The sequence below is a fragment of the Ascaphus truei genome, chromosome 15 (assembly GCF_040206685.1).
Source record: "Ascaphus truei isolate aAscTru1 chromosome 15, aAscTru1.hap1, whole genome shotgun sequence".
NCBI classification, from domain to species: Eukaryota; Metazoa; Chordata; class Amphibia; order Anura; family Ascaphidae; genus Ascaphus; species Ascaphus truei.
The window spans coordinates 14,593,570-14,613,476 of record NC_134497.1 but is presented as its reverse complement, the minus strand read 5'-3'; the positions used below and the strand labels follow the sequence as shown (position 1 = coordinate 14,613,476).

General features: G+C 43.7%; 2 protein-coding genes across 3 annotated transcripts in view; one reads left to right on the top strand and one right to left on the bottom strand.

Moving 5' to 3' along the window:
* FAM110A (family with sequence similarity 110 member A) overlaps positions 1–19,907 on the top strand; it is a 190,522-nt gene that overhangs the window by 56,841 nt on the left and 113,774 nt on the right. The window lies entirely within an intron of this gene.
* On the bottom strand, positions 6,699–19,075 carry SCRT2 (scratch family transcriptional repressor 2). Its single transcript, XM_075571711.1, has 2 exons — positions 18,787–19,075; positions 6,699–13,214 (listed from the first exon to the last, which is right to left on the bottom strand). The coding sequence occupies exons 1-2, from the start codon at positions 18,938–18,940 to the stop codon at positions 12,514–12,516; spliced, it is 855 nt and encodes a 284-aa protein (XP_075427826.1). The 5' UTR covers positions 18,941–19,075; the 3' UTR covers positions 6,699–12,513.

Here is a 19,907-nt window from a genome sequence, read left to right as displayed (position 1 = left end):
TGAGAAAGAATAAACAGTGCAATAGAAGGATGAAGTGGACAGTGAGACACAGGACTGTACATCCATCAGCAGTGAGCAGGGGAGGGGGATGCAGGGTAGGAGTGGAGGTAAGGGACAGTGAGACAGGACTGTACATCCATCAGCAGTGAGCAGGGGAGGGGGATGCAGGGTAGGAGTGGAGGTAAGGGACAGTGAGACAGGACTATACATCCATCAGCAGTGTGCAGAGAGGTGAAGATGAAGGGGGGGGGGTTAATTGTAAAATTTAGAGGAGTAACATTACAAAACATTATGGTAGTGGGTTAAAAACCCCATATCAGCATTAAGTGTTCTTGTTTTAGTGTCAGCGTATTATCATTTTCAGTTCCTCAATATCCGACTAGCACCCTCTCTCTCCACCTTTAGAGCCCATCTTAAAACACACTTCTTTAATGAAGCATATGGGTAGCTGCACTGGCTGATACCAGACATCTCCTGCACTGACCTCGACCCCTTACAAAGGGATAGACTGTTCGTTTATTTTTGTGCTTTCTTAAACTGTATTGCTTAAAGCTACGGGCTGAATAAAAGCCATGTTTATTTTTCCCAAATGTCCCCCTGGTTGTACCTCTGCACGTCTCTTACATATGGTGTGAGTAGTGGGATGAGAGGTGGCCATTGAATTTCAAAGAGGCCCGGGAGACTGTCCGGTGGAATTTGTTTTGTGCTTTTGCCTGCTTATAGTTCCTGCAACAGCCTTAGCAACAAAACAAAGAATCACGGGCAGAAGTGACCAGAAATAAAGGGCTACACATCCAGGCAGGAAAGCAACACAGCCCTGGAGAAAGCCACAACGCCACAGTCTGAATGGGGGGACTGAGACAGACAGTGACCCACACAAGGTACTGACTCTGTGACCAAAGTCTATGCCACTACTTGTGCGAGGAAAAAAAAACTCCATTGGGTTTTTTAAATGGCCGCTCAGAAAAATAAACCGTCTACAGAGACACATGTGAGAGCTAAGAACTCTGCAAGGGAAGTCTGCTCACCTGTAGGACTACCAGCTGGGGTTCTGGCATATACAGAGAAAATCGCTGCAATAGCGCCTCCTGAGGTCAGGGGGGAGAATACACCTGATACAGCCAAAATGGAAGAGTGTCCCTTCTGGTTCTCCACTTACCATTGAAGGGACAGACACACCCACAGATCTCGCTGAGAAAAAGGGGGGCTGAGATGCCCTGCATCCTAGAGTAAATGGAGGATTCGTTTCGGGAATGACAATCTCCAGAGGGCCCGTGGCAGAAGTCGTGTATCCCGAAGAAGTCTCTGTTCGGTACTGACAGTGAGAAACCCTCAACAAACTATACCCGGGAAGTGGAGTGAATAAGTAAGTGACGATCCCTTGTTCCGCCCTGAAGATGCACTGCAAACTGCCAGTCATGACTGTGATCTCCTCCGTGAATGATTGGAAAAGAAGATAGAAGCTAATGCCAAGCTACAGAGTGGTCTTCTCACATCCGCCTTTGACTATGGAACTGTAATGAACACTGAGTGTCGCTTACGTAGGGACTTAGAAGACCTGACGACAGAGCTGTAGATGGCGAACACTATTATTACCACCATGGTCAAGAAACAGACCCGCTCGGACGAAGTTATTGCTGACTTGCAGAAGAAGCAGGAGGAGGCACAAAAGAAGGCCCTCCGTCTCAGTGTAGGGCTTGGACTATCTCAGAAGGAGTCTCTTAGTCTCTGTGCAGGACTTGGAGACTCGACAGGAGTTGGTCAGCCTCAGTATGGAGCTGGAAGTCTCTCGGATAGAGATTTGCAGTCTCTGTGCCAAGCTGAAAGTCTCCCAGAAAGAGTTTCACAGTCTAGGTACCGAGCTGGAGATTTTCCAGAAAGAGGTCCATAATCTCAATATAGGGCTGGATGTTTCTCGCCAGGAGGTCAATGGTTTCCGGAAGGAATTGGACATATCGCAGAAGGAGGTTCATTCTCTCCGCATAGAGCTGGATACCTCACACCAGGAGATCAGCAGTCGCCGCACAATACTGGAAATCTCTAAAAATAAATTTCACAGTCTCGCCAAGGAGTTGGAAGTCTCTCAAAAAGATGTCCACAGTCTTAGATTGGATCTTGAAGTCTCTCAGAAGGAGCTTCACGCCCTCAACCACGAGCTAAAGGTCTCACGCCAGAAGAGCTGGAGTCTCAATTCAGAAGTGCGTAACTGGAAGGAGGAATACGAGGAGGCCCTGAATATTATAGAGACTGTAAAAAGATCAAATACAAGTCTGAAAGAGGAAAATTCAGATTTAACTGACCACGTTAGTGAAAGGAATGAAAAGCTTCACGAGCTAGAAAAAATGAAGAAACTATTTGTATAAGAAAAGTTAGAAGTACTGTAGCAAATTATAATGAAGGATGCACACTCAGAGCGAGCTCGTGAAACAGACTTCTCTTGCTGGTGAACAATACTTGTTGAAAAGGGAGAAAAGCAGTCGAATAATTCAGAAATACTACTTGCTTATCCAAGCAGGGTTGGAGAGAGAAATGTACCTGCATAAACGCTCTGCAGCGGTCATCATGCAGGCTGCCTACAGAGGAATGAAAACTTGTCCGCTGTGTCGCCAGAATAATGCAGCCGGCCTTCTCCAGTCAATATGGAGAATGCCAATACAAAGAATTATGAACATTACTCCAGTCAAATGTTTGGAAGTGTCTGCAGCAAAGATGCTACAGGAAAATGAAGGAAGCTGCTTGTGTGATTCAATCCGGATACAGGTCCTACATCACAACCAAGCAAGCTGTGCGTTGCTATAGGCGCACCCGCAACGCCGTCTCAGTACTACTATCGGCTTTCCACAAAATTCAGAAAAAGAACCGAATTACGACTGAGAAGAGCAATACAAATCCAGTCAGGCTACCGTGCCCAAATGGCCCAATCAAGATTCCTCACAATGAAAATAGTGGCTATAAGGATTCAGTCTGTGGCTATAATGAGACAGAACTGTATCAGTGTGCTCACGCCCCTAATGATACAATGTTAGTTGTCTACTCATCTTAGCAAGGGAAAAAGGCACACAATTACCGGTTTGCCAAAAAAGAGAGGCCACGGTTAACGGTTAGGCTACGGCCTCAGTGTTGATTGCTGCACGCGTGCCTGGCGTCCTGGCTGTGCGTGCACAGATAAAAGACGCGATCTGCGGTCTGTAGGGAGCGATGGGAGGCGGGGGTGGGCGTGGCCACAACGGAGGTTTACACTACCTGCGCTCCTGCTGGTACAAACTATCTGGCCTGCCATTGGCTCCCCAAGCACCACGTAATCGCATCGCCGTACGGGAAGACAGATTTCTTGTCTTACCTGCTGACTGACGCGCCATCGCTCTACGTGAGGGCCTACAACAGAAACCACTGGGGCCTGCCTGAGAAGAGATATGTATCGCGCGCACGCTGCCATTACTATTGGGGACCCGGCCTTAGGTGTGAGAACTACAACCAAATTGATATACTGGAATTTATGTATCCTGAATCAAACGCAAATGACCTCTACTTATAAGGGGGTCGTGCTTGTTGCGGATAAGCCTTTGATGGATGAGAAAGCTGTAGACCTAGGTCCCCTGGTACTGAAGGCGCTTCAAAATGGTGCTACTATAGCAGAGATACCCCGCCAGGCTTGGAATTCCCCCACACAGTTCAAGAATCAGTCGGCGACTACCAAACGGGTGTCAATGCCACGGGGGTCAATCAGAGTGGATAATAACTCTGCCCAGGTTGGACCACCCGAGATCATGGATACTGAACCCGATGCAGATGGTCACCCTAGTGTCGGGGAAGAAAAGATCGCCCGACGCATGGAAAAACTTGTGGCCAAGTGGTTAAAAGAAGACTTGGTAAAAGGGAAAGAGGAGCTTGAGTGAAGGTGAGGAAGCTGAGCACATCATGGAACGATGCCCTTATTCTTGTAAAAAATGTCCAGGCCTTTGACTCAGCATTAATTATTGGACTGCCCAAATTATGTTTTATTCCTGTGTTTGTTTACAGTGGAAGGTTGTTGTCAGTTTTTTTTTTTTTACTCGCCATAACTTTCTTTGTGTCTGGTTGTAGACACACGTCCAGCTTCACATCGCATAGCCAGTATAACCAGCCTGACACTGATGAGACCACCCAAAATCTGCAAAAAGCTGTCTGTGAGTAGGATTACTGGCTTTGCACTTCTGTAACCCAGGCTGTGTGGAAAAGCTGTGTAATAACGACAGGTGTAAGCTTGTAGGGGTCCGTGTCAAAATGGACAAGAAGCAAAAAGTGACACTGTGTGAGTGCACATTGGCATGTTATTACCCAGAATCCCTAGCTGCAGTGGAAGCATTGTATGGTAAAAGATAATCGCGGTAGGCATGGTTAGCGACCTGTTTGAGACGTGATTGTGCTCACAAGTGGTATTTGTGATGGCAGGTGTAAATGTGACTGCTTTTAATTAAGGTCAAGCCCACCATTACCCCTACCTGTCAATAATTCATCTGTATTATGGTTATATATGTATTATGGAGCCTGGTTCCAGCACTTCAGGGACCAGGGGTTAATTTTGTGTTCAGCTGGGAATGTTGCAGTGTCTGGGACCTTTCCCTGCAACAGTTTTCATGTAACTTTCTGCATGTTGCAGTTAAACCCACCAATCAGGGGCTGGGTCATATTGAAGACACCCTAACCCTCCCTTAATGTATCCATGTTGCGGAATGAGGTATAAAAGATGGTAAGGGAGACCATTATGTGAGTTGCTGTTAGCTTTAGCTCGAGATCTATGTACCAGTGGGGATTCCAGCTGCAGTGTCCAGTCCAGTGCTGGTGCCAGGCCTGGAGTCCTGTTCCAGAGGACACTGCATGGAAGAACAGTGGAAATCTCTTTAGTGCGGTCCCTGTGCCTAGTTCTATAGGGTAACCCCAGTTTGGGAGTGTTTGTTGTATGTTTATGCACAGTGGTGGATACCTTTTTTTCCAATAAATTCAATTTGATCAACTCTGTTGTTCTGTCCGGTGAATTGATCCCCGGTGTGATAGTCCTGGTCTCCCGGGACCGTATTCTTTAAGAAGAGAGAGCAGAACTGTAGCATATTCTTTAGTATTTCTTTCCCCTGGGTGATTTGTTCTGCTAGTTGGGAGTCAACAATGATGCAGTAAATATGAATAAAAATCTCATGTTTGCTGCTACATTTTTTTTTTTTCTCTGCTGACTGCGTATTATGAAATAAATTTCTGCAGGAACTTCCCCCCTACCCCCCCCCCCCCGGCATCATGAGTCATTTATCTGTGTTCCCTCCCAATAATCTGTCGGCCTTTGTGAAGCCTGTTCTGCATTTTTCTGCAGTAGAGGGGGAACTTGCATTTCTCTAAATCCCATGAAAGCCAGATGCCTCGTAAATGTCATTCAGTAATATACACAAAGGGCTGCAGGTGGCATATTCTGTGCTCCGTGCTACCAATCGGAGCACAGAAACACCACCCAGCTGCCTGGCTCTGTCCTTATTTCATGACCAGAGAGAGACCGTGATCCCAAAGTCTTGCTGCTAATCTATACGGAGAAAGTATAATCAATGTGATTTCTGACTTAGATATGTAGCAGCGCAGACTCTGTAAATCTAAGGCTGCGGTCCCAGTGCGTTCAACAGCGCACACCTCGGCCAATCAGTCCGGTCCCAGTCCCTACCTCCGCGCGGAAGGTGCAGCCGCGCTCTACGACGAGTTCTCTCAAATACCAAAAAATTGTGTTTGGAACTCGCGACAGAGGCGTGACCCCGCCCTCGACGGCAGTTCAGCCAATGAGGGCGAACCAGCTGCGTGAGGTCATGGCCACGCCCCGCAAAAACCCCACCACGCCCCCTCCCATCGCAATCTCTCCCAAGACTGCGATCTGCACGCGCTGCCCCACCCCCGTCGCAGCCTTAGGCTGAGTCCCCAGTGGTCACGGCGGTGTGTGCTACGGCGTGCGCGCCACACACCACAGCACAGCCCTCTATGGGGCAGGCCCAGTGGCTGTGTGTGGGGGCGCGCAAAGTGCTGTGACGCGTACGCTGGCAGGGAAGACAAGAATTGTATCTTCCAGTGCCGCGACACGGTCACGTGGCCGGCGCGCAGCCAATGGCAGGGCATCTATGCCCCATCATGGCTGCGCCCCCGCCCCTCATGGCCCTGCCCCCCGCGCCCTCCTTAGATCTCCCCTTCAGAGCACCGATCGCAGCTGTAGTCTCTGCACGAGCTGCTAGGCGCGCGCAGGGAGGACGAGCTGCAGCCCAAGCATAACAAGAAGGCTGGTGGTGCAATGACTGCAGCGGAAGTTGTGTGGAGACCTCTTCTGCCCAGCTTATTATTATTGAGTGACTTACACACAGAGGGCATATTCACCCTATTGCAGTCAGCCTACCAGATGCTGAACGGAACGCCATTGAAATGCAGGTCTTAAAGGAGGCTGGAGGATAAACTGATTGTATTCTTCAGGGGGTCGGTCTCTAGTTTACTGCTCAGGAAGAGCAGGGCCTCATCCAGCATGTCGGCAGTTCAAGGCATAAATAATAGTGTCATGCAAAGTAATCACCCCCATACTTCATTAGGGAATGGGGCGCGGAGACAGGGAAAGGCGCTGAACACTGCCAGGAGGTGAGGACATCTGAAGGTATTAATAAAAGCCACAAAGAACGTAAACAAAAAAGAATCCACTGACTAGAGAGTGAATAATAGACTCTTTAATCTCCCTGAATTGCATTACAATAAATACAGTAAATGTGACTTGTAGAATTGGCTTTGTCAGTTTAAGTTTAAGTTACAAAACCTTGCAGAAAAAATCTGACATGCACTTAAAATTATTGCTGTATCTTCCTATTTACAGTTTAAATATCAAAGAAGAATGGGTGTTCTATGTCTTCATGTGAAAATGATGCGTGTAGCATTGTTCAGTAGGTAACGGTGCGGTTTCAATGGGACGAACAGGCCGTGTGACTAAGTTTGCAAATGCATGTATCAGCATTTAGTAAAGAAAGGAGCTTATTCTTGGCAGTAAATACACACGCGCACACACACACACACACACACACTATATATATATATATATATATATATATATATATTTATATACACACATAATATATCTATATATATATATATACATATATATATGTGTGTGTGTATGTATATATGCGTGTGTATACTGTGTGTGTGTGTGTGTGTGTGTGTGTGTGTGTGTGTGTGTATATAAATATATATACACACACATATATGTATATATGTGAACACATTCAAATATCATAGACAGGTCTGCAACCCTGCTTTTCGCCATTATCTCCTAGCATACAGTGCTTCCACTGCAGCAAGGGATTCTGGGAAATGACATGCAAATGGGCACACAGTGCCACCTTTTGTCTCAAGTCCATTATTACATGGAACCCTTAAGCCAAATGCTCGCTGTTTTAAACACAGCTGTTAAACATAGCCTGGGATGAGATGCAAAGCCAGTGAACCCACTCACAGACAGACTGTTTCGATCTTTTGGGTCTCACCAGTGTGAGGTTGGCTGTACCGGCTTTGCAATTTGAGACTTTGGGTAGGTCTTCACCACACATTATTTAGGTGATATATACCTATATATAAAATTATACAAATGCAATTCTTGTATTTCTGTCATAATAATAAACAATGTTTTTTATTGTTCTTTATTGTCAGGGCCCACTTGTAAATAAAGAGGTTAGATTCCCAGGAGCGGCCAACTCCAGTCGTCAAGGGCCACCAACAGGTCAGGTTTTCAGGATATCCCTGCTTTCGGCACAGGTTTTGCAGTTATTATCTGAGCCACTGATTGAGCCACCTGTGCTGAAGCAGGGATATCCTGAAAACCGGACCTGTCGGTGACCCTTGAGGGCCGGAGCTGGCCGCCCCTCCAGGTTAGAACATGCGGTGATTATGCATTCAGTGCAGGCAAATGTGACGATATTCAAGGTCCTGTTTGTGCAACACAAGGAGGCCAAGATCTACTAAATGGAGCCAAGGTCAAGCACTGCTTAGTAAACATGGGCCAAAGTGTCTAGAAGATTATTTAGCACAGTCTCCCTGCTGCAAAAACGGGGCCAAAAAGCAGAACTAGATTTATTTTAAAAAAATAAATAAAAATAAACTACATAACGGAAAGGGGATTTTTTTCCCCCCCTTTGATAAATCTGGTGTTGGGTTCCGGCTTCGGTTTTGCCAGTTAGGAGACGGCATTTTTGCGCAGTTAGTATTTGCACGTATTGTGAATTAAAAAAAAACAGTTCAGTAAGTACATCTTCCCTGTCGGTTGCATAAAATGACCCCCACACTCAGCAAATCTTTACAAAAAAATCCGAAACTGTGCTTAAATAACACACTGTTGTGGAGGCCAAGAAGTGAACATGAAGGTCTTCTTCACTGGGGCCCGTGTGTGTGGGTCCCTCACAATTAGTGAGCGCTAGAGTGTTGGCTAATTGGTGTTTGTGGCTATAAGCCGCCATGTGATTCTTTGCGGGTGCAAAACAAATTCATTGTGCCCTTTGCCGTCGTTATTAGCGAGCGTTTCGTTGAATGGTGGTTTTTTTTTGTGTGTTGATGCCGACGTATCTGGCTCGGGTTTATTTTGGATTCACATGGAGTATTTAGCCGCCGTCATCTCGCCGCTGCCGAACAGCCGCAGAGATATTCAGCCGACGGCTGTTCCGGCGCAAAGGAAAGACCCTTAACCTAAAACTCCTAACCTTAACCCCTAATCAGACCCCTTACTCTAAAACCCCTAATCGGACCCCCTAACCTTAACCCCTTACTGTTAAGCCCCTAATCGGACCCTTTACTCTAAAACCCCTAATTGGACCCCTTACCCTAACCCTCTAACCTTAACCCCTTATCCTAAATGCCCTAGTATTAATGCACGCACCTTTGCGGCGGCAGCTAAGTAGCTGCTGCGAGATGCCGGCGGCGAGATGTCCCATTCCGTAAACACAAGTACGCTATTTCTTTTTGTATTGAACATTAGTTATTGTTGAGAGAACGGGTGTAAACAAGAGGGTGCTATGGGTATTGCTACACAATGGTCTGTGTTGACCAATCACCCTCATGAAACCGGAGAGGTTTATGACCTCGTCACACACATTAAAAGCATGTAACAACACAATACACCTGCCTATTCTGCATCACTTATTAATACTTGGTGCAAGGAAGGATTAGCAGTGTACTATTGTTTTCAGGAGAGAGCCTTGTCCGTAGACACATGGCTTGCTCTGCTCTAACATGCAACCAAGAGAATTCAGAGAAAGCCGCAGTAAGCACAAGTCAGGCTAGTTTGTGTGTAACATGCCTCCTAGCCATGCAAAGCATCGCCACACGTACTGTACCATTCTCACAATCTGGATTTCAGATCATCATCATCATCATCATCATCATCAAATGTGGAGTCACAAAGGTCACCTAGTAAAAGTCACAGCTAGAAATATGAATGAATACTTGACTCTTTGATTATTGCCTCACATTTCGCTATCTATATTGAATCCCTCGGTGCTTTGTGCGGTCTGAGGTGGTGCAGAAGGAGTACATGAAAAGAAGCCTGTAAAGCGGCCTTAAGATATATACGCACCAGACAATAATCTCTTCTAGTTTACCTAGCCAGACCGTTGAAATATTAACACCGCTATTTCCCTGCATGTGCTCTTGTGTGCATGTTGCTGCAAATACCTTAATAAATAAATTGCATTGTTATTTTTTTTTTTTTTAAATATAAACAGTCCCATAGACTTTAGAAAGGAAATCCAACTTATGCACACCGTCCCTGTGAAAGTCCATCTCCGTGCGAAGCAAACGTCACTTTGTATTTGTTCACGGTTTCGCTTCCGCGTGGAACACTTTTTTTTTCTTCATATGGTCAGTTTTACAGAAAACGTCTCTAGTACGTGTGTTTATTAATACCAGTCATTAAAAAGGTTAGGGTGGGTAACAAAAGTGACAAAAAATAAATATACCACGTGTGGTGCATTTGCATGTCTCCGACAGGTCTGCGACCCTGTCTTTGCCCATTACCATTTGGCAAACAAAGCTTCCACTGCCGCCGGGGATTCTGGGTAATGACATGCAAATGAGCACACTGCGTGTCATTCTTTACGTCTCATCCATTTTAACATGGACCCCTGTAAGCTGATGCCTGCCGTATTACACGGCGTTGTTCAGTACAGCCTGGGTTAAAGAAGTGTGTTAATACCGTAATAGTGCTGTGAGTGTACAGTATTTACCTGGATGTCTTTTGCATGTCTGACCTGAGTCTACAATATATAGTTCAAGTCCCATGGCACAATGATACAATGATGTAACAAGGTAGTAGGTGCATTATATGTGACGTTTTTTCCATCACTGTTGTGGAGAATGCAGGATAGATGAGCAGGATTTTAGTTTGACCCATAAAATGTAGGCTTCGTCTGAGTTGGTGAGAGGTAAAGGTCAATCATTGAATAATTGCATAGGCTTGTCCGACACTTCCCACAAGCACCTGGAAGCATGTGCGGGGGAGAGCCTTAAATGGGCGACAAATACAATATTTCTGGCTTTAGCAAAACCCAGGAGGAAGACATTTCAATGTATTCAAATTTTGGCAGAGCAGATCCATAGACGATATCTACTGTTAAGTGTCCCTTCTGTCTGTAAACATTGTGATCCGAGTTTCCTGCATGTTGAATTTATACACTCACACTTGGGAGTGTTCCTTCCATATCATCCCAGGAACGGTGTATCCGTGAAAAAAAAGTCTTTGTGTTATTCTCTGGTCCTGGGAAGCTGTATTGGGGGTGAACAAGGCTCCAACATTTGCAAATAAATAAAAATAGAATAAATAATAAATAATATAAATTACATCATTTTTTAAATAGAGAATCCACAATTACAATTGTTATTAGTGTCCACATTTCATCCCTATTAAGGTGTAAAGGTCTGCGTCTTCATTTTATCCGCGTGATCCAAAACATTGAAAACAATATTTGCGATTCTTTTTTGAAATTTTTTTTTTTTTTTTTTTATAATCGTGGCATCCAAAATAAGTGACCCCTTTCAGTGCCCCACGGAGAGAATACGTATTGTATAATATTGGAATATTTCCTTTAGTCTGCGGTTCACACAGGGCTCTGAGCTCATTCACATCATGTTACAAAACACTGTTTCCAAGTTTCTCCAAGACTGTTTTATGGGTCCTTCATCGGAACTTGAGTGAATACGAATAGGTCACAAGTACATTTCTGTTACTTCTTCTGAAGTTATTGAACGTTATTTAGGAAGGGGATAATGAATGCTGTTGGCACGTATTTCCACCCTCAAGGCTTCTGTTTTATTTTGTGTTTGCTTCCAGTAATGCATATAACGTACAGGCAGTCCTCGGTTATCCAACAGAATCCGTTCTGGAAGTAGCGTTGGATAGTGAAACCGTTGTAACGTGAGTCCCATGTTAATCAGTGGCGGTGAGCGTCGGATAACGCATTCAGGTGTTGGATAACGCATTCAGGCGTAGAAAAACAGCCCATAGGGTTGGGTTGTAAAGCGTTGGATATGCCATTCGTTGTAAAGTGAAACGTTGGATAGCGAGGACTACCTGTACTGGGGTTTCTGCTGCTATAACCACACCTGTGGCAGGTTCATTCACACTGCCGTTACAGGGTTTTTTTTGTGACATCTCATAGCCAGCGATTGCATTTAAAACATCTCTGGAACACGAATATTTCTCAAACTTCCGTCTCGCCTGTCGGAAATATTTTTTTTTTGTGCTGCTTTTATTTATCAGTCTTTTCTCCCACCGAGATCGTTCTCTTCACTTATTGTTTAGCCATACAAAAAGAATATCTACATCCCGTAAAAAGTATGGCGCAACAAAATAAACAAACTACTTCATTGCTAGCGAAATCAAAAAATAACATGACTTGTCCTTTTTTTAATGTCTTTTATAAATACTGCATGACAGATGACTGGCACCTGAGTCTCTTTATTCTGTCGAGGTCCTTTGTTCAATTCTTCATTGTGTTTGTTTTTATAACACTGTTTCACATTTCATGTGTCTCAAATAGAGGCAAAAAAAAAAAAAAAAAGCTTGGCTCCGTATGGAAGATTATTTTAAGAGCTTGAGCGAAGAGTAGAAAAGATGGGTATTATTTTCTTTTTCCCACTAAACTATCCAGCCAAGGTCCATTCAGAAATTCATATTGCACAGCTTGAAAGAAAAATAACTATCAAGCTTTTACCTTTAAATAAAAATAAATTAAAAAAAAGGGTGTGGGAAGAAAATACCCCTGGGCTGCAGAGTACAAACATGGTGTGTTGTGAGACTTCATCGTCAAGTGCAACAAAGAAAAAACAAAATACTGTTTTCTGGCAAGTACCCTGATTTCTGAGTTTGTGTAGCTCCGTGCTATCATACTGTAAGGGTGGGGCGGCTACTATCCTTTGTACCTCATCCCTTCACATACACAATTTGCTTTTTTTTTTTGTCTCTCCTTCCGTTGTCTATCCCTTTTGGCATTAGTTCTCTATGGCACATTCATGCTCGGAGCCCTTGAAGCAGGCCGACTCGTAATGCTTGTTGAGATACGACTTGAGTGCAAATGTTTTCTCGCACCGTTTGCACTTGTAGTGCTTGAAGGCGGAGTGGGTCTGCATGTGCGCGCGGAGGTTGGAGCGGTCGGCGAAGGCCTTGCCGCAGTGGGAGCAGCCGAAGGGCTTCTCCCCCGTGTGGGAACGCATGTGGCCCTGCAAGAGCCACGGGCGACTGAAAGCCTTGCCACACACGTCGCATTTGTGTTTAAGGTTGTGCGTCAGGAGATGCATGGCCAGGGCTGGCATAGAAACATACGTTTTGCCGCAGGTGGGGCATTTCCTGGCCATTTTGCTGTCTAGGCTTCGGTGAGTTTGCTTGTGCCGGCTAAGGTTCGACGAGGTGGCGTAGGTCTTTCCACACTCGTTGCACGTGTGGCGCTGACTTCCACGGCTTTCGCTGCGACGTCTCGAACGGCCATCTGTAATGAAGAAGGCGTCCATAGAATAGCTATCTGTGACGGCAGCTTCACCGCTGAAGTATCCGGCGGAGAGGCTGGACTGGGGGCTGTCTGGCTCACTGAAATCATCGTTTGTCGGAGTATAGTCTGGGTCAGAGGATGGAAATTTGGTGCCTCGTTTTTTTCCACCCTGGTAGTTGGACGAGGTGATGCAGCGCTTTATGTAACCTGTAAAAGCACAAGAAAGAAGAAGTCATTATATATTTGTATTGCTTTATTATTGTTTTTCCAGTATATCTTCCAATATCTGGTCGTCTGCTCATCACAATTCTTGTTGCTGTATAAAATATATATTTATATTTATAAATTAAGTAATCTGCTATAGGTAAAATCATGATTTGTTTTGGATGTTTATAGGAGGGGAATGATTTTGTTTCTTTCACCTGTACAATACACATGTTAGAGTGTGCGACTTCAATAAACACACCGTTAAGTCATGTCTCATATACTATAATTACCTGAAAACATCCAGGACTTTTCCAGAACTTTTATTTAATCTCAAAGGCAACCACCAAGTTTACATTCATCAACAGTTCGAGCAAAGTTACTTTCGAAAATTTGCGTTTATGTTGTTTGGGTAACCGATCGTTTTTGCTGTATATTCTTCTAAAATACTTGTATGGAGAAATCTTCTGCATTTGTATCATAGAAATAAACAGACTGCGTGGGGACATAAACTTTAAAAATGTTTTCTCAAAAACCTATATTATTGGGAAAATCCATAACAAATAATATCAGCTTTAGCATTAGGGAGAAGGAGCAGCTCAGTGAGTAAAGGCGCTGACTGATAACAATGATACTCAGGTTGTTGGTTCAATTCCCAGTGTCAGCTCCTCGTGACCTTGGGCAATTCCCTTTACCTCCCTGTGCCTCGGTTACCAAAAACATAGTTTTTTTGGGCAGGGGCTGTGTACCACGTGCCTGTTTTGTAATTATTGAGTGTTTTGAGTCCCATTGGGAGAAAATAAAGTAAAGTTATTATTATGACATTTTGCAATATATTTGTTTTACTCTTTCGTGAGAGAAGATATTACAGATATTTTAGTTTATATGCTGATTCAGTCTCTCTTAGCATAGAAACATATTCACCTCGGTACTATACAGTGTGACCCTTCAGACTCCTATTGACTCTCCGGCCATTAGGCTGAAGTCAATATTTCATTTCATCCAACTACTAGCTAGGGTTCTTCGACTGACACAGGCTGTTCCCTCACTGACCTTTCCCAGTTTGATGACCGTCATAACAGTAGATAAAATGATAAAACAATAAATATCATGTTAAAGAGATCATGACTACTGCTCCATCACAAAGCTCTCCTCCGATGTGCACATTCGCAGAAAATGCATATATTTTGTTTCCCGTACGCTTACACATGAATAAGCAATATTAAATTACATTTTCCAAATACTATGTGACAAACTGTTAGACATAACTGAGTGAGCACAACCCTGCGTTACTCTCGCCTGCAGTTTGAATATTCATGGCTGGGAAGCCAGCGAGTGACGTTGAATTTCACAGCATCCAGAGCTTCTTTCCAAGGTGACTCCCAACCAAACGTATGCGCTGAATCAGAGCGAATTGCATCTCTACTTCTTGGCCTGAAGTAGTGGCAGTGTGAGGAGCTAGCAGTGGGATAAGGAAGGCTTCTCCTTCCCCCAGTACTAGTCTCTGACTTCCTATCTGCCCGTGCACTCAGCTTAGCTGTCGCTGATTTATTCTGCTGTCCCAGCCATAATAGATAAGGGTTGCAGATAGTTGTACCAGTGGAGGACAGCAGTAATTCAGAGATTTGCACAGCACATCACATGGTTAAATCCTCTTTTATTGCCATCTGATTTCATGCTAAAATCCACTACCATATAACCTGGTGTTGTCACTTGACTGAACAAAGGGAGTAGTCCCCCACCAAGAAATTTCCCTATAAAAAGAATAGTTTATCTGTTATTTTATTTTTTGCTTTAGCTTTATTTTCTACTCACTTGATGAATATAACAAATTCTCTTCTCTCTCTCTCTCTCTCTCTCTCTCTCTCTCTCTCTCTCTCTCTCTCAATATATATATATATTATATGCGTGTAATGTGTAGATATTTGGGATACTGCAACTTAGGAAAGACAGGGAAAATATTCCAGAGCTGTATACATATATTTTGAAGGAGATATTACATATTTTCTGAATCAGCGCTTCAATAGCACGAGTAAAATCAGAAAAACTGCAGTAATGCTATAATTATCCGGTCTCATGGATATGATTTTCCATTTCCTAACTCATTCCCCCCTTCCTTCTGCCTCTCATGCTGCCCTGCGGTGTCTCTTTATCTCCCCTTCTTTTCTGCCTGCGTGTTTACAGAATGCAGTCACATGCTCTGGATACAAAACGCTTTCCTCAGCAATTTTTCACACTTCCCTAGAACACGCAGCAAGGTTATCTCCAAGAGCACGCTACCCACAGGCGTCCTCCGCCTTACTGCCGCTCCAGCATTGTGCGTCTCTGCCAGGCCCGTGTCCTGAACTCACTGGCTTTATGTCCATATCATGTCACTCTCAATCAGCACACCCTGATTTCAGGAACGTTTCCTACAAACCCCTGTGATTTACTTCTGTTTTATAAACCAATAATATGTGGTGTATACACACCAGCATTATAAAGTGAGTGGAAAGGCTTTGATAGTGAGCTGGTGATTAGTGAATGCGGGGGAGGGGGGGGAATGACATATTTTCCTAAAAAAAATCTTTGTGGCAATTTCCGAAACAAACATGCTGGGTTAATCTATGGGGGTGGCCTCTTTATAATATTAAAATATATGATAATTGGAAGAGTTATACTGTTGTGATGCCCTAATTAGGGTTACTAGATGTTACCATTTATCAACCATAATTATAATAGCGTAATATTCTACGCAAAAAATGTTACATTTGCAGTAGTCGATGACTGCAAACGCAAAACATATAAACGTGACATCACATTGTTCTATGAATCACGTGTAAAATAATGGGAGGCCTGTTGTGTTATCTAGGTCATACTGCACCTGTTTTACCATTCAATGCAAAGAAAGCTGGGATTCATACAAACAGATCCTTTTTTTTTTTTAAAACAGAATATAAGGAAATATTCAAAAGTAAATAATTAAAGTAGCTGCTGAATAGCTACAAGTTTGCTGTATATTATTGGATGAGGGTGATTTAGAGACTAATCCAGGCTGTACATTTGTTTTGATTTTTTTTTTTTTTTTCAATTTTCTTTGCCAGTTTTACAAAACAAGACACATTTAACCTTTGCATTTTCATAATTCCAAGAGAATAGTATAGCACGTGAAGCACTTTTTACCATATAACAGCTGGGACACAAAATCATTTCACCTACGCAGAGATATAGCCTGGGGAAGGTTTAAAGTGAGCATATTCTTGGTGAGGTTGAAGTACCACTTCTTATAACTGTAGCGTAGTGTTTGATGGACCTCAGTGTGTTTTGCAAGTCAGAACCAATATATGTTGTCCCTATCTGAGATATTACAAGCACTTTTATAACATGTTTTATTCTCTTCTCTGTAAAGCGAAATACCTACAAGGTACTGTTCATATGGCCTTATATCAATGTACCTTCTGCTAACACAAGAACACTTCCATTGCCCTTTCCCTGCTGTTCCAGACATGATAATATGCAGAATAATACTATAATTTTATAAAGATAATTTGTAGCTGATGGAAACTTGGAGGAGTTGGTTACAAGAGATTTGTGTGTCTTGCAGTCTGTTACAGCGATGCACAGATATACATCATTATTGTCATTATAAAACATTCTCATCGTTTTATTTAATATTGGTTTGACACAAAAGCAGTTTTACAGGAACTGTCTCCAAGCGATGTTACACAAAAGTGACAACATTTGTGTTCTTTTGCAACTTTTCTTCTCCCTTTAGCTCTCGATATATGGGTGCCAAAATGTTACTTGAGCAGAATTCCTTTTATGCTGTTTAATGCTCGGAATAAATGGATGTGATTAGCATCCTGAACATTTGCTGCAAGGCCACTTATGTTGGTTGTTGGAGGTACTTCTCTTGGGCTTCAGGTCGGTTACATTCAATGATAGTCTAGCATGTATATGAATAGAAATATCAGTAAAGCGTTTAGCAGTGAACAGTGCATTTCCCAACTCATTGCAGTAAAGGAGGTTTAGGATGGGTATGTAATAAGGACTCTCAGAGGTCTGGTTACTCCCAGGACATTTCAAATGTAAAAGCTGTCTTGGTATACCAAAGAGCCATCACCCCTGACAGCAGTTCAGATAGAATTGTGTTTTGCCTTCTATGTTACAGGATTATGTGCGTGGCTTGCAAATTTAGGAGCGATCAAAAACTGCAACTTGCAGGTCTGTACTGGAAGTGCAAGGTTATTGTCTAGGGGTTTTTTAGTCCATGGTTCTCGGAGTATCACTACAATTACTGCAGAAAAAACGTGTCAGCCATAAACAATTGTAGAAAAAGGAAGAAAAAAAATGGAATCTAATTCTTATAGAACCTGCTCCAATTTTTGCAGAGACAGAATTGCTTCTCACTGTATGGTGCCTCTTAAGGGGCTTTATAGAAAAAGCCTTTTGGCTGCCATATGAACAATGAGGTCCCTGGAGGATACAAAGCCCCCCTCCCCCTTCCTTTCTGTCCTCCACTATGTGAAGATTTTTTTCAGTAACAAGCACTGGCATTCATGCCTTCTCGCTAAAAGACATGAAGGGCCTTGTAGTACAGGAATTAATGTACCCTTCATTCTCCAAGAAGCAAAATACATCACGCACAAACCAAGGGACGGTCATTCCCCCCCTAACCTCCTTCTACAGGTGATGGAAAAGAAAGCAGATATATAGTGTGTGAATCAGGTATACGACCTTTTGCATTTTATTTTTTTGCATCGTTTTTTTATGCATTGAAAAGCCTTACACCCCAAATTTCAGCCTTGCTTTGTTTGAAACTGCATTGAACAGCAAACTAACTCTGGCAACTTTTGTGCACTTTTGTTGACGAACTTGCTTAAAAAAAAAAAAAAATAATAATGTCATGTTTAACATTGTCCCTAAATAAAAAAAAAATGGGTTAGAGCAGGGGTTCTCAACTCCAGTCCTCAAGACCTCCCCCCAGCACAGGTGGCTCCCCAATTCAGCGCAGGTGTCTCAGTTGAAGACTGAGCCACTGATTGAGCCACCTGTGCTGAAGCTGGAATATCCTAAAAACCTGACCTGTTGGGGGTCTTGAGGACTGGAGTTGGGAACCTCTAGGTTAAAGGGTTAAAGGATGGATCACCGGTGCGCCACCGCCTTGCTGATCTAAGTTAGAACCCCATGTTGCTTCGGAGGGGAGTGCAGAATAGACACAACATTGAATAGTTAAGTTGGGAAACCGTCAGGTCAGCAAAGCTACATGTGTGAAATGTCAGCATGACATCGTAAGACTGTACAATGCTCTGCCCAGGCTGCCTGCCCCAGATATAGAAATGCAGCACACCCAGCGCAATATCCAACTCTCCAGAAAGTCTGCTTGTATTACTACAAATGCAGAATAGCTGGCATATAAATAACACAATGGTGGAAACAAATCAGCAATGATGCTGCCGTTTGTCATTACATTCTGCTACTATAATCCTACAAAAAACAGAAGGTGGTTATAAACCCAAGTATTCCTCAAAATATGTATTTATTTTAATCCACCTCACACTGTGGATACCATTGGTAACCCAGCTGTCTGACTTACCATTTTCTGCTACAGGGACCACCAAGCTTCCAACAGTGCTGGTGAGAGACTGGCCCAGGACACACGAATCGTCAAGGTGGTGATAATTTGGAGCTGAAATCCCGGATGAAAAGTCATCGAGCTTTATCTTCTTCACCAGAAACGAGCGTGGCATAGTGAGGTTAACAAAGGGGGGGTCCTTCTTTTAGGCGACAACCTTTAAGAATCTAGGGACCGTGCAACACATTCAGCACTGGACAGCTCCGACTTTCTGCAGTGTGGAGAGAGAGAGAGAGTGAGAGAGAGAAAGGAGATGAAGGGAGCTGGGAAAGAGGGAGGGGGGGGGGGGATTTGGCAGCACTAGCTGAGCTCAGCAGTCATGCTGTCTTTATATGGGACGCAGGCCTGAGATCAGGTGGTGCTTTGCAATGGAGCTGTTTAGCTCTATAATCCATCAAATGTCCCCCAGGACAATCATCACATTACCAATGAACCGGCTGTGCAGACACAGAGAAAAAGACAGCCTCCTGCATACTCCCACCTTATAGAAACAATACAGGGAAAACCAAGTAATGCAGGACAGCGCTATTTGGAGGATGGGGAAAGATTTTTTTATTTTTTTTAATTATTATTATACGTGTACCTGCATACATTTTGAAACTACTGTGGCATTTTAATGGAGGAGTGACAAACTTTCAGTCGATGAACAATGCATTGTTACATTTAGCAGCAGGTTGGAGCGATTCTAGAATGCAAAGACTCATCAAAGGGGGGAGGGGGGGTGGATTTAAAGACGGGAAGCCCTTGTGATTGTGCTTTTAACAGTTGGACGTTGCACCCACTTCTGATTGCCACATTCCTTGCGCAGAAGAGGCAGCAGAACTGCAGCACGTGGAGGAGATGTGAGAGAGAGGGAGCAGAAGAATAGATATGGGGGTGGGGGGGTGGGGGGGAGAGTGAGGATAATGGTGCCAGGAATGAAAGGGGAGTCTGACATTGTGTGAAGATGAACTCGGCTTCTGATCCCTTTGTCTTGATGCAACCAGTGTGTTTTAAGAGCCTGTGAATAATACAGGGAAAGTCCATATGGCTTTGGGGGGAGGGGGGGAGCAGCGTCTTCATTTCCCAGATCCACCAAGGTG

What these genes read in the sequence shown, in the direction of transcription:
- SCRT2 (XM_075571711.1), bottom strand. Translation starts at nt 18,940, where the DNA reads ATGCCACGCTCGTTTCTGGTGAAGAAGATAAAGCTCGATGACTTTTCA. An exon ending in GGTCCCTGTAGCAGAAAATG is followed by an intron (nt 13,215 to 18,786) that starts GTAAGTCAGACA and finishes GTGCTTTTACAG; the next exon opens with GTTACATAAAGCGCTGCATC.